The following is a 13,587-nucleotide window of genomic DNA, read 5'->3' as shown; positions in this document are numbered from 1 at the left end:
TGAAAGCTCAGGACTCCTGAGACCCAAGCTAGCACAGCTAGGGACTGGGTGGCCCTTTCAGGTTGGGGGCATGAAGGGCCAGGGGCATACCTGAACAGGGATATGGAGATGGCCTAGTTTAGAGCCTCATAGGGAGGTGGTGATTCATGGCTGCGGAGTAGACAGGAGCACTTACCAAGAGGAAATCAGAAGGCCAGCTAAGGCCAGGTGTCAGAGCAGGCTCAGCATCCCCCCAGGAGCCCACCAAACTTCCAGGATAATACAAAGGACTCAGGGCTGGCCAGTCATAGCAAGGGGCTATTCTCCCCAGAGCCTACCCTCAGGCCATCTCCCCAAGATACTGGTACACCTTGATGCAGCTGTCCCCTGCATCTGCCACCACCAGTTGGCCCTGGGGAGCACAGGCCATACCCAAGGGCCTCTCCAGTCCCTCCAACTGCAAGCAGATGGGTGGCCCAACCCGGGGAAACAGGGTTACCTGGTGCTTCTGCTCATCAGCCACAAGAATGCTACCCTCCGAGTCAGAGCACACACCCGCTGGATGGCCAAAGCTATGCCCAGTCAAGGTTCCCAGGGAGCCCAGACGCTGGTGGGCACTGCCAAACAGCTGCACATCCCCAAACTCTTCACTCACAGCAAGGCCCCCATCAGGCCCTGGACCTACCCAACAGGGGCCCTCCAGACCTAGCATAGAGGCTGGAGCCAGGGTCTCCCAAGTTGGTCCCAACATGAAGCTGTGCACAGTTCCAGGCAAGTAGTCTGTCACCAGGAAGTGGCCAAAGGCATCCACAGCCAGCCCTCGGGGGGACAAGAATGTGCCTACAGTCACCCAGCGGCCCTGGGGTTCCCGGGAAGTGTACTGAAGAGCAGACACGGCCCCATGGATGAGGTCGCTAACCACCACAAGCCCTGAAGCTGTCACAGCCACATCCTCTGGGACAAAGGCTCCAGTTCTAGGCATGCAGCAGGATAGTTGACAAATGGAACGTCCCTCCAGATCCAGCACATGGACACAGGATGCAGCGCCAGCCGTCAAGAAGAGCAGGCCATCTGGGGAGCAGTGCAGGCCTCGGGGGGCCCCTGCAGCCCCCGCTGGCACCAGGATTTGCCCCAGCAGCCGGGGCTGCCCGGAGCTTCTGGCCTGTCTTTGTTGGTCCAGCCTGAGATCAAGCAGGGCCTGGGATGTAGGTGGCTGGAGGTAGGGGTGACCCAGGAGGTCAAGGGGTCAGGACAGATTGGAGGCCAAGGGCAGCAAGTCAGTCAGTCTCAGCTTCTCTGCAGCTGCAGATGTGCCGACGGTGGCTGATGGGTGCTGGTACCCTTCTATCATACCGGTGAAGAACTGTGGGGAGGGTAAGGGCTGAGCTGTATTCATGCTCGGTTCCGCCTACTTCTGAGTGCTCACCTGGTCCCCAAGCCCAGTAGCCAGCCACACAGGTGTCAAGGTGTCTGCCACAGTGGTCAGAGAGAGACTACCCGCTCCAGAAGGTCAATGGATTCCTCTAAGGCCCAAATCACAGACATAGCAGTGTCCTAGCTTGGGAGGGAGGGTGAGGGGAGACAGTAAGCAGCATTTCTCAAACTCACCAGCCCTGGGACTCCTCCTTCACAGGGATGGCCTAAGCTCCAGTTAGTGTCCCTGTCTCCCACCACAGCCCCTCTGTTTGACCAGGGAGACAGCCAAACCCCAGCCCACTCAGGACTCTCCACCTGCCCCTTCCACAGAGACCAGGATATCCCTTACCGAGGGCCAGGCTGCTGCTCTGGCCTCAGGACTTTATTCACGCTTCTGTTGTTGGAGACAGCCCGGATGTGTGTATGGAGTCGGGGTAGAGTAGGGGAGGAGTCACCTGACAAGTCCCCTGCAGGGACAAGTTGAGCAAGGAGGCAGGGAGGGGCTGTTTGGACTGAGTCCCTGGCCTCCAGGCCTGTACCCTCCTGCTTGGGTCTTCCTCTGGGCCTCACCCTTACCCTGGACACTTCCTACTGCCCCTTCAGAGCTGAATGTCTCTCAGACAAGCCTGCCCTCTCCAGAAGGTACCCATAGTCCTCTGCAACTATAGGCCACCCCTCCCGGCAGGACATTTGCATCAGGACCAAACCTTGGTCACCATCTTGCCACCTCCACCAGGAGGTCAAGCTAGTCCTAGCTCTGTTCCTGTGAAGCTGACGGTGTTGCCTCCCAGGATCAGAAACCGGGATGCAGTAGGCTCATGGGGGTGCCGAGAGGAAGTTGCCTCAGATCTAGGACTTGAGATTCCTTGGATGTCTGGCTCTGCCCCCAGTAGTTCCCCAGGAAGCCTCCAGGTCAATGGCGTCCAGCTAGCATTTGTCAGCCTTGGCCTGCAGCTGTACAGCACCCTGGTCTGGCCAGCCAGAACTCTAGCCCCAATACTACCTGTCATGCCTCACAGTGGGGTGGCTACCTGATGCTATCGCCAGGTAGATGGTTAATGGAGCAGCTGGAGGTCCTGTTTGGACTGGCCCCAGCCTGGCCAGTCCAGCCCCTGTGAGAACAGTGCCTCCTCTGAGGGCATTCCTGGGTGGGCATGGAGGCTATAGCCCAGCTCCCCAGGGAGAAAAGTAATTTGCTATGGCTGGGGGGCCCCAGAAGCCCTCCCTGGCTGTCTCCCACCCTGACCTGTGGAAAGCCAAGCAGGGCTGTACTGGGAGGGAAGCAGTGAGCTGTGAAGGCCACCGATGCCTATCATGGCTGCCGGGGCTGGCGGGGGGCCCAGGAAGGCCACACGGGGTGAGCAGCCTAGAGCCATAGAAGGCAGGAGGCTTTGGCCACCACAGGCAAAGCTGGCATCAGGCTGCTTGGATGGATTCAGACCCAAGGACGAGCAGGGTCCTTGCCCATCCCCAGTGAGCCGAAATAGGCCAGGTCATCCTGACATGTCCGCCTCTCTGCCACCCTTCCCTGAGTCCCCTAATTGAGTGTGTGTACCCAGCCCACCCCTTGGCTCCAGAGTCTTTGGAAGAACGAAGTCCAGAATGAGGACTTTGAGGCCAAAGGTGACCCCCAGCATGGTGTCCAAGACATTGCTCACTGGGATGCTCAGGCCAGGGACGTTTCCTTGAGGTGCTTACGCAGGGACAGAAAAGGAAAGAAGCCCAAGCAGGGTGTTTGAAGGTGGTTTCTATTTTAATGTCCACAACTCTGTTCAATAAATAAATCATGACCTTGTTATGTCCATGTGACCCCAGAGATAAACCTCTACCATGAGCTAGTGGGGGGAACGGGGGTATCTGTCCAGAATACATGCACACCGACACGGGACAGGCCCAGACAATGGGGCCCAGCTCAGGGAGATGAGCCCACACATGAAGGTGGCTGTGGACAGACCTCAGCACCTGGGAGGATCTGCAAGCTAGGGGTGTCTTTAGGGGTCTGGGAGCTGCCAGCCCCAAGACGGTTACCCCAGCCGCCGCCAGGAATGACATGGTCCTCAGGGCCCTGGAGCGGGAGGACAGGAGGTGGGATGCTGGAGTCAGCCTCACACTTGGTGGTATGGCTAGAGAAAGGCTCAAGGACAGGGCCCAGTATGCTGGAGGGCTCAGAGGCCCCCCTTGCCAGCGTGGGGCTTGGATCAGGCAGCCCCCAGGACTCTGAAGGTGCCTTAGTTCCCTTGGTAGGCACCCGCTTCACTGAGAGGTCCAGGGGTGTGTCCAGTGGCCGAGCTGCCCGGGCCAGCGCCTGATGGATGTTGAGCAGCTCACGGCGAATCTTGCCAAGCTGCTCCCGTAGAGGTCTAGGGGCTAGATCCCCAGCCGGTGCCAGCTGCCCCAAGCACTGTTCCACCCTGGCATAGTCACCAAAGGCCTGGCTCAGGTCCTCTCCCACTGGGCCCGGACTTCCCAGTGCGTGGCCTTGTGACTGCTGGAGAAGGTGGACCTCAGGGCCTGGGGCCTCAGGGTTACCTGGCTCCTTGTCCTCAGGCCAGAATATCAGGGAGGTGCCTGTTGGCAGGCTGAGAAATAGAAGCCAGTCAGAAGGCTATCCTGCCCCCTAAAGTCCCACTAACCTCAGCCTATTTCTTCTGCTCAGTGTCACCCATACCCCAGGGAAAAGAGGACCCAGTCTAGAACTGGACATCCAGAAGAAAAGAGAGAAAAAGGACTCTTGGGTATCAGGTCCCTCTGTGGCCCAGAATCTCTACTCCTAGTGAGTAAGCTAAAGGTGGCCTAGTTTCCCGCTCAGCCCACCCCTAACACCCCCACCCCAAGACCCAAAGCTCCTGATACCCACCTGCTCTGACAGCCAAATTTTGCCAGGTTCGAGGGGGCCTTTGGGAGCTCAGGCATGCTGCCCGGGGGCAGCCTCTTCTGCCGGTTGCTCTGAGGCACCCGATCCAGCTCTCCTTCGTGCCCTGGGTCTCTGGACAAGCCATGAGGCCAAGGTGCCCCCAGCCCTGGCACAGGCACCTTCAGCAGCCCAGGAGCAGCCAGAGCCCCGGGAGGCCCCTTGAGGGGCACAGAGGGCTTGGCAGGGGCAGCCCTGGCTGCTGGCTGTCCTAGGCTGTGCTCTAGGAGCAGTGGGTAGTACAGGCGGGGGGCCGGGCCTGGGCGCTCGGGTGTTTGTGGGGCTGGGAAAGCTGCGGGGGGCAGTAAGGGGCTTGTTGAGGCCAGGAAGGGCATGTGGGCTGCGGCAGCCGCCAGGGAGGGCCCCAGATAGGAGAAGAGGCCTGGGCCGAGAGGGTAGTTGACACCCAGCAAAGACAGGTGGAGGCTCTGGGCTTCAGGGAACTCTCCCTGGGCAGGTGGTGGGTAGCAGGGGGCACTACTCTCAGAACCTGCTGAAGCTACAGCCCCGAGAGTCTCACTCAGCAGACCACCACCACTCAGCCTTGGCTTCCATGACTCTGTCAAGAGACTACCGGGGCCTGGACCCTTCCGGATGGCTCTAGCCAGAGGGGGCAGTGACCCTGGGGACTCTTCTGGTCCAGGTTTGGGGCCCCTGCCACAACGACGCTGGGAAAGGCTGTCAGTGACAATGAGATCCGGCCCAGTAGGCTGACTACCAGGGTCTGAGAAGTCTGTGGAGCCGCTGGGGGTGGGCACCCGAGGCCTGGGCGAGGGGGGCGCACGGCGGCATGCCCAGTCGGGAGAGTCTAACAGTAGAGAGAGGGAGTCTTTGCAGAGGCTGTACTTCATGTGGTTATAGAGATGTGACTTCTCCAGGCAGGTGAAGGGACACTGGAAACACTTGTAGTTATAGGGTTTGCCCCAGGGCCGTGGAATGTAGTGTGGCTTCTTGGGCTTCCTTGACCGTGCCCTTGTCCCAGTGCCCACTCGGCATGAACCTGCCTCGCGAGACATGGCAGCCCGCTAGCAGGCAAGCCTGGGTATCATGGCCACCTGCAGATAGGAGAGACAAGGACCCAATTAACACCAGGCCTTCTCACTCTCTGCTCATCTTCACTAGAGGTCCCTTCATCAGAACTCAAGAAGCCCCCATTTGCCTTGCCTCAAGGCCTCCTTCATTTTTTTTTTTTTTTTTTTTTTTTTTTTTTTCCGAGACAGGGTTTCTCTGTGTAGCTTTGCGCCTTTCCTGGAACTTGCTTTGGAGACCAGGCTGGCCTTGAACTCACAAAGATCCACCTGCCTCTGCCTCCCAAGTGCTGGGACTAAAGGTGTGCGCCACCACTGCCCGGCTCCTTCATTCTTTTGGGAGGGGATGTGGTAGCACTCGCCTGTAATCCCATAATTTGGGAAGCTGAGGCAGGGGGATTTCTGTGAGTTGCAGGCCATCCTGAGCTACAGAGTGAGATTCTGTCAAAAAAAAAGAAAAGAAAAGAAAGAAAGAAAGAAAGAAAGAAAGAAAAAGAGAAAGAAAAAAGAAAATGAAGGTGCCCAGCCACTCTGACCCAGGCAGACATAAATAAGTTTGTAATATAAGGATGATCTAAGGAGGACCTAGAAATTGTGCTAAGAAAATATTCATTGTTTTTCTAAATTTAAGCTTAACTGGGTGTCTTGTATTTTATTTAGCAAGTGACCCTGTACAAATGCCCACTTCTGGGGCCAAGATGGCCCCGCAGGCCAGTTGCTGGGATAACCGGTCCCCATTAAGTCTCTGTTCTTTGCACCAGGCAGGTACCCACTGAGCATTTGGTAAGAGAATGAAAGCAGCCGTGTGTGACCAGAGCCACCAGTCTGATGGCCCTCTAGAGACACTTTCGTGGTTGAGCCACCTGCCCCTGCCAGAAACAGAAGCAAAGACCGAGATTAGAAGCCACCAGAAACTTTGAGATCTGACTAATACTACATGTGCAAATGTGTGTGTGAGTGTATGTATGTATGGCCAAGCCAGCTAACAGAGTGTCAAGTGGACACTGGAGGTCCCTCAGGGGGGTCAGCCACACATGAGGTCCCCCAACCCAGGCTGGGGGGAGTGGATGTCACAGCATGGCCTCATGGCACAGCCACCTGCTCAGCCCAGCTCCATCTGGGTGGCTTCAGGCAGGTCAGTGACTGAGCCTGCAGTGACCGCACTCAGCCAAGACCCTCGTCTCCTCACGCCCTGCACACTGGCTCAGAAGCTTCTCTTCACTCCATCTGGGCCACCACCTGGGTTGTCCACTATCCCAGCGCTTGTGCATGGTGCGTGTGCACATAGGCTTTGGGTGTGTGCATACAAGCGTGCAAGATTCCCAAGGAATTCTTGCTCTATGCCTGGAGGAACAACTCCTGCTTGGCTGAACTAACCGGCACAGGGTGTGCCACCAAGGGCACACACATCCATACCACTTCCCACTTGGAATGGATATGGCTGTTCACAAGGGTATACCCACATTACAGACTCTGCCGGAAGACACATGCAGACATGGCTGTGACTCACACTTGGTCAAAGAATCATCATAGCTGCAGACACACACGAGCCTCATGATTTGAATAGCAGGGTTGGGAGGGAAAGGCAGTGGCTGAACTCAGCTTTCTTGCATACTGGCCATTGCACTTTGCCCATGGTAGATATTCACCTTTATTCTCACCAAAGATCAGGCTGGCACCTCTTAGTTGGGCAGCTAGAAGGGTGAAAAGCACTGCATATCAAAAGGCTTGGGACCATACAGGAGGGTCCACATGGCCAGGCTTGGCTCTGGAGATGGGGCAAACCCAGGCTGAGGGAGACTCTTAGGTTGGAAGGTGGATGCTGGCTCAGGAAAGGGTCAGGGGCTCCCTGAGGGTTTGCAGACCCAGCCTGGACTTGGCATGTACAGAGGAAGCAGCCTCTTCTCCTGCCTGCATACCCCCCTCGCCCCCCGCAAGATGTGATGACAGATAGGCATGTGTGCTCAGGCAACAGAGGCGTCTGTGCGGGGGCCATCGATCACCCAGCCCTGGGAGCCACACAGCTGTGCTGATCGGTGCTACCGCTCAACCCACCTCCCAGCCCGGACTCGGGGGTCCTCCCGGGGCCTTGGACCCAGGGGTTGGGGCTCCTCCTGTGTTTCCCTGTAGACTAGGCACCGAGGTGCTGACCTCTCCAAGACCCACAGGATGCTGCTGGGCACTGGTCCACTACAGTGCGCATCCCTACACCACACATACACAAAGGCACACTCATCCTGCCGCCACCCAGTCCCAGCCCCAACTTATGACCTGGCATGTGCTCCCAGACACCCTGGCTGCGTGCCTGGTCAGGAGAACTAATAGCTGGAGGGGCCAGCCCACCCATTCATTAAGCCTCTTGGGATTCAGTACCCTACAGGGATGGGCACAGGAGCTGAGGTGGACAGCTGGGACCCTACAACCTTTCTTTTGCCTTCCCGCTGCTGGCACCGCCCTGATGATCCCTCAAGGTGCTGGGATCACAAGCAGCCCTTTCCACGCATTCCGTCCGGAGCCTGAGCCCCAACTTCATTGGAAGTGCCGCCCGTCTGCCTTACCGCGTCTGCCGAACCGATCCTATGGCGTCTGCCAAGTGTGCGCCAGGCCCCGTGGAGGGGCAAACTTCCCACTTGCGGACACCACAGGGTAACTGAGGTCCAGAGCTGGAAGCGATAGCGAATCCGTGATGCCGCCGCCGCCGCCTTCCGCGTCCCCCGACGCCGTCTCGCAGGCGCCCACCAAAGTTGGCAGCGAAGCGCGTGCGCCACTGCGCGAGCTCCCAAACGCAGCGACCTCCGACCAGGCTGGGCAAGGGAGGCGGGACAGCCTCAGCCGCAGACGGCTCCCACCTCCTTGCACGCCGCCCAGTATACTCAGTGAACGCGCTGGGACCGCTCCTGGAGGGAGCGAGGCGGGACACGCCACGGTGCTACAAGAGCTTGGAGTGGCGCGCAGGTGCGGGCCGAGTGAGGGGCTCCTGGCACCGTCCCCGCCCCCGACGCCTGCAGGCTGCCGCGGGGGTGCGCAGAGGCAGCCAAGTCTCCCGGGTCTCCGCAGCGGCAAGAGGGGGCGTCAGCACACATCCGTCAGGGCTCTGGCCCCTGACAGCCGCCTGTCCACCCAAACCAGGGCCTGGGGGCTGAACCCTAGGATAGGGGGCCTCCAGAGCGGACCAGGAGGGGCCGAGCCCAGAGCTCAGGCGGTGGAACCTATGTGTCCTTGCCAGCTTCCCCTGGGCAAGCCAGAGCGCCTGTGTGGTTCCTTTACTCCAATCTCCCACGCCCCTTGCTCTGCCTGCTAATGGTCACTATGCACTAACATCCCCCCACCCCTGGATTCATCATGCCACTCCCAGCCCTCACTCTCCACTTCCTAGGAGGTTCCTCCCTGCTTCAGGACACATCCAGTGCCTGTGCCCACTGTCTGAAGGACCTCATCCCCTCTGGTGGCTTTTCCTGGAAGGACTGTGAGGTGACAAAGGACCCAGGAGGGTTTGGAATGCCCAGTACACTATAGATGCTGGAACTTCCTTCCCTTTAATGTCTTCGTGGCCAGAGCTGCTCCTGGGTTGTCAAAACTTAACATCTGGGGTCACACTTCCTAGTCAGATCCCAGGGAAATTTGCCTAACTGGTGAGTTCTGGAGGTGCATGTGGGCAGTGGGCATGGCATGGACAGGGACAGATAATCTCTCAATCTCTCTCTCTCTCTCTCTCTCTCTCTCTCTCTCTCTCTCTCTCTCTTTCTCTCTCTCTTTCTCTGTAGTCTGCCTATGAGTGGGGAGGACACCTTAGCCCACAGGTGTGCTGCATGGCATTTCAAGCATGAAAGGGTGTTTGCTACCCCAGGCCTGTGCTGCGGAGGCCCAGAGGTCGAGACTCTTGGGAACCCAGGACCCAGCTACTGACTCCTGAGATCTCTCCAGTTCAGATCTTGTGGAAGAAGGGAAATCTCTCTAGTGACTTTGGGTCACTACACGGGGGTGGAGGGCACCGAGGGTTCAGTACTTCTGGTCCCATGAACCTGGACTTGGTTCCCATGTCTGTGTGGCAGACATAGTAGCCAGGGCCCAGCTGTTGGCCAAAGTTCAAGGGTTACTGGTCAAGGAGCAGGGCTGCCCAGTCTAGTTTCCTCCTGTCTCCACGCCACCTTCCTTGAAAGCAGCCCACCCCCAACTGCGGGACATCCAGAGCTGGAAGTGGTGCTATGGATCATACAGCACTCTCCTTTCTGCCTGCCTGGCCCAGCTAACCATCTGACCATGCAGGTGGCCTGGGGCTGGGAGACAGCTTGAGCGGCCATTGTGCCAGTAGTCCTGGGGCCAAGAGTCCAGCTTCTCATGGGCACTAACTAGAGACGATGGCAGACTCAAGTCACTCTGAGACAAGGAGAGTAGGGACACTAGGCATGAGCCCCTTATTCTCAAGAACAGCTCTGTACTCTCTAGCCATGCCCTTTCTGGGAATTATGGAACAGCCTCTGTCTGGTAACACCAGGGGCAGGCTGGAGGGTGCTGTCACTGTTCAGGGAAGGCCTGGCTTCAGCATGCAGGGAGCAAAGCCTGGTGCAGCTCAGTGAACCTGTGGTCTGCAGGAGAAACCCAGAGACATGCCATGTAGCATCTCAGGTATGAGGTTGATAGCCCTAGGGGTGATCACTGCCTAGGCCAGCTCTATGGAGGCACAGAGAAGGGAGATGGATAGAATATATGCTGATGTCCAGAATGGGAAAAGCAGGAGGGAACCTGAGGGGCCCATATGCCCAGTAGTACCACCTTAAATGAGCCTTTTCAGAAATGTGGGTGAGAGGGGAAGGAGAAACCACATCTAAAAATGACCCTAAGGGTTTCTATCACCTGGACATATTTCTGTGCTTCCTAGAAGGGAAACAAGCCCTGGACTTGCTCATGGAGATCTGGAGAGCTTGGTGTGCCTGACAGGCCCCCAACTTTCTGCCCAAGGGGCTCTCAGGCACATCCAGGCTCTCATAATTTCTCCTTCCTCTCCTGCCTTGGATCATGCCTCTTCTGGGGCTTTCCACTCATCCCTCTAGGAATGGGGGACCATGAGCTGTAGGAAATGGCCCCACTTCCTGATGGTGGCTGAGACCCCTAGCTTTGTGTTTGGGCTTGTCACCCTGAGCCCGAGACCCTGCCCACATTCCCCCTGAGCAGCAGCTCTTTCTTCTCTAGAGTAGAGAGAGCCTCCAGTCTTAGCGTCAAGCCCTAATAGAGTCCTTCACTAGGACAGAGGCCTGGTGGTCTTTCCTGGTGTAGGTCTTGCCTTTACCCTCAGCTGGAGGCTTATTTCAGCCATTAACCTTCTCTTCTTGATCTGCCCATGGCTGCCCGCCTGTCACCTCCATTAGCATTGGCCCTGTGTGTGTTGGGGGCTTGTGAGCCGGGTGAAGTTTCTGGACTCTGCACTGTCTCATTCCCTCAGGGTTGCAGCCCTCACCAAGACAGTGAGGGGCTGTCTGGTACTCCACAGTGGGCAGAGGGACAGAGGCTAGAGCCGAACAGAGGGACTCCATGGAGCGACAGCAACACCGAAGCCCTGGAGTGCCGCACGGGATACTTGGCCGTGGCTCATTTTGCACCTTATGAGTACAGGACACGTGGCCGCATCCAGAGTCCACGTGAAATCCCTGGTCCAGAAAGGAAGAGACACCCTTGGGGGTTCACCTTCTCTGCACATTCAAAGTGTCCTTGGGGACTGTAGGCTAGTGGGGGAGCAGACTGAGGGCTTGACTGCAGAGACAGGATCGTGCCTGAAGCGCTGTGCCAGCTGGAGGGTGCAGGTCTTGATGGCCCCGGGGAGCCACAGTGGATACACAGTATAGGAAGGGAGGTAACAGGACCTGGCGGCTGCACAGGGAAAACCTAGGCTCAGGAGATCAGGACACTGGTGGAGCCCATAGTGGTGGTGTGCAGGAGTCTGAGGGATGACCTTCCTGGGATCTGAGTGGTCCATTCCTGGACATGCTGGGTTATCCACCAACCTGGGGCAGGAAAGGGCTGCCACTATATGCTGGGCAACTGGATAGATGAGACTCCAGTGATCCCTTGAGGATCTGAGCCAGGTGCTGTTTGTGTGTGGGTGGTGGTGGTATTTGTAAACTCTCTTTCATGGGAACATTCCAGCTGGACAGGGGCCTCTTCCTTTAGAGGGAGCAGCCGGCCTGTCCAGGTGGGTGGGACAAGCTCAGGCTGCCCAAGCCCCCACCCCGTCTCTGAGCCTGGCACTGGTTGAGCAGTGCCTGGGGCCGACAGCAGCCATATGTTGGGAAGTGGAGCTGTGTGCGTTGCTCTGCGGCCCCCGGGGCCAGCCTTCCTGGGCCTGTCACAGATGATTTTCCCTGCCTGAATGGCAGGCGGGATGGCGGGTGGGGCAGTGGGGGCCTGTGAGCTGGCCCTATCTCCAGGCCCTTCCACTGCCCTCAACACCAGGGATTGCCACTCTTGGAGTAATCCAAAGGCTGGGCCTCAGCTTTGAAGCCCCTAGAATTTCACTGAATAAACCCTGTGGTGGGCACCCCTTTTAGCTCAAAGTTGGGGTTCAGGAGAAGATTCCTGGTTGGTCACCAGGGAGGGAACTCCTGCTTGGTTGTGGGTGGTGGCCAGGGGTCCACACCAGGCTGCTGTGTGCCCCGGGCAGGTGGAAGAAGGCCGGGAGCTGCAGCCCTGTCAGCCCAGCGCCCAGAGCTGTGCACAGGGAGGCAGGGAGGCCATGGCTAATTTGTACACTAAGTGCTTCTGACAGGGATGCCTCACAAGTGAGAACATGCCACTGCCCGCCCTGGGAAGGCCATAATGGCTAGCAATGAAGACAGTGGACCCAGGAGAAAGAGCCATGGGGACACAGGACCAATAGGGACCAGGAATTTGGGGAAGCCAGGAACATGTTGATGGCTATTGGAAAATTAGGGCTTAGGAAGAAATAAGGAAAAGCTGTGAGAAGTGAGGATAAGATGGACAGAGACAAGGGGGTGGAGCCCTTTCCAACTCTCCTGTCCACTGTTTCCGTGACGAGTCCTGTTGCTCGTGGGCTTTGTGACCTCCTGCTCGTGACAATCCACCCCAGTCTAGCCTAGCATGTTGATGCTATGATGTTAGGTCTACCGCTTTGACTAGTCTGCCCATCCCCCTCCTCCAGGCCTCTCACCCTAACCAGAATCAAGCCTTCAGCAGCCTTCTGAGGAGCTCTAGCCCCCTCCCAATACTAACCAAAGAGTTTTGCTTATATATACAACTCCCCTCTGAATGCCCCTTTGTTCCCCTCCCCCATATGCTGGAGTCCACGGAGAAGGTGTTTGCTGGGACCAACCAGAGTCGGTGAGCATGCAGCCACTGGACCTCCATCTTGCCCTGACACCAGAGTCCTGTCTTGAGTCTTTCTGGGGCTGGAGCTGCAGAGGCCAGTGTGGTGGGTGCCAGGTAGAGTAGGGAAGAAGGAAGAGGAACTGATCTTTAGTTGGCAAAGGTGCCCAGAGCTGGCTCCTGCCACAAGTATGCATCGGTGCAAGTCTTGCCCCTCCACTGGAGGAGAAGGTCCGGCCTGGTGCGCAGCCGCATCGGGGCAGGGAAGGCGCTGTGGGCGGCGAGGTGAGATGTGTTGTGGCAGCTGCCCCGCTGCCCGAGGCCCGCCTGGAGCGAACACTGCTGGTGGCTTTAATTGCTTTCACATTCGATGGGCTGGCCTGTGACAGGCCTCTTACGCGGTGCTCTCCGGCCGTGAACCCCCAGCCCCCGCTTGCCCAGGGGCATCCTCTAGCTCCTGAAGGGGCCTGGGCTGCTGGCCAGAGATGGGCTGAGCGGCTTAGCGTCACCTGTGATAGGAGATGGGCCCAGTCTGCACCGAGCTGGGAGGGGCCACAGCACAGCAGCCAAGAAGAGAGCAGCAGCTACAGTCCCACTCACCCTCTGGCTCCATCTGCTCCTTCTTGGTGACTGATGGATTCAGACAGCCTTCATCCCCCCAGTGCAGGAAGAGAAAAAACACTTGCACACATGTTGTCCTGCCCACCATGTTGGTCCTACCTGGTTGTGGGGCTAAGACCCTAGGGTCTGTCTCCAGCCTGCTTCACCTGGACACTCACTACTTCTTGAGGATCTGGCTGGCTCACAGCTCATTTGACCTCAGGCAGAAGCACGAACCGTCACCCCACAGTCCCCGGTACTCTTCTGTACCGTTCTATCCAGGAGACCCCCACACTGGCCTTTGGAATAGCTTGTTTCTGTGTGTGTAGGGACAGG

The 13,587-nt window shown here is 57.8% G+C and overlaps 2 protein-coding genes across 2 annotated transcripts; both read right to left on the bottom strand.

The window, feature by feature from the left end:
* Positions 1-27: 27 nt before the first annotated feature.
* Nhlrc4 (NHL repeat containing 4) lies at positions 28-826 on the bottom strand. The gene has a single exon (XM_059269224.1). It carries the CDS (start codon positions 728-730, stop codon positions 320-322), a length of 411 nt encoding a protein of 136 aa, XP_059125207.1. The 5' UTR covers positions 731-826; the 3' UTR covers positions 28-319.
* Positions 827-3,307: 2,481 nt separating this feature from the next.
* On the bottom strand, positions 3,308-5,322 carry Prr35 (proline rich 35). Its single transcript, XM_059269861.1, has 2 exons — positions 4,253-5,322; positions 3,308-3,974 (listed from the first exon to the last, which is right to left on the bottom strand). Exons 1-2 carry the CDS (start codon positions 5,320-5,322, stop codon positions 3,308-3,310), a joined length of 1,737 nt encoding a protein of 578 aa, XP_059125844.1.
* Positions 5,323-13,587: the final 8,265 nt, after the last annotated feature.

Source organism: Peromyscus eremicus, chromosome 8a, assembly GCF_949786415.1.
Source record: "Peromyscus eremicus chromosome 8a, PerEre_H2_v1, whole genome shotgun sequence".
Classification (NCBI taxonomy): domain Eukaryota; kingdom Metazoa; phylum Chordata; class Mammalia; order Rodentia; family Cricetidae; genus Peromyscus; species Peromyscus eremicus.
Note: the sequence above shows the minus strand (reverse complement) of the source record. Positions and strands in the feature narration are given on the sequence as shown.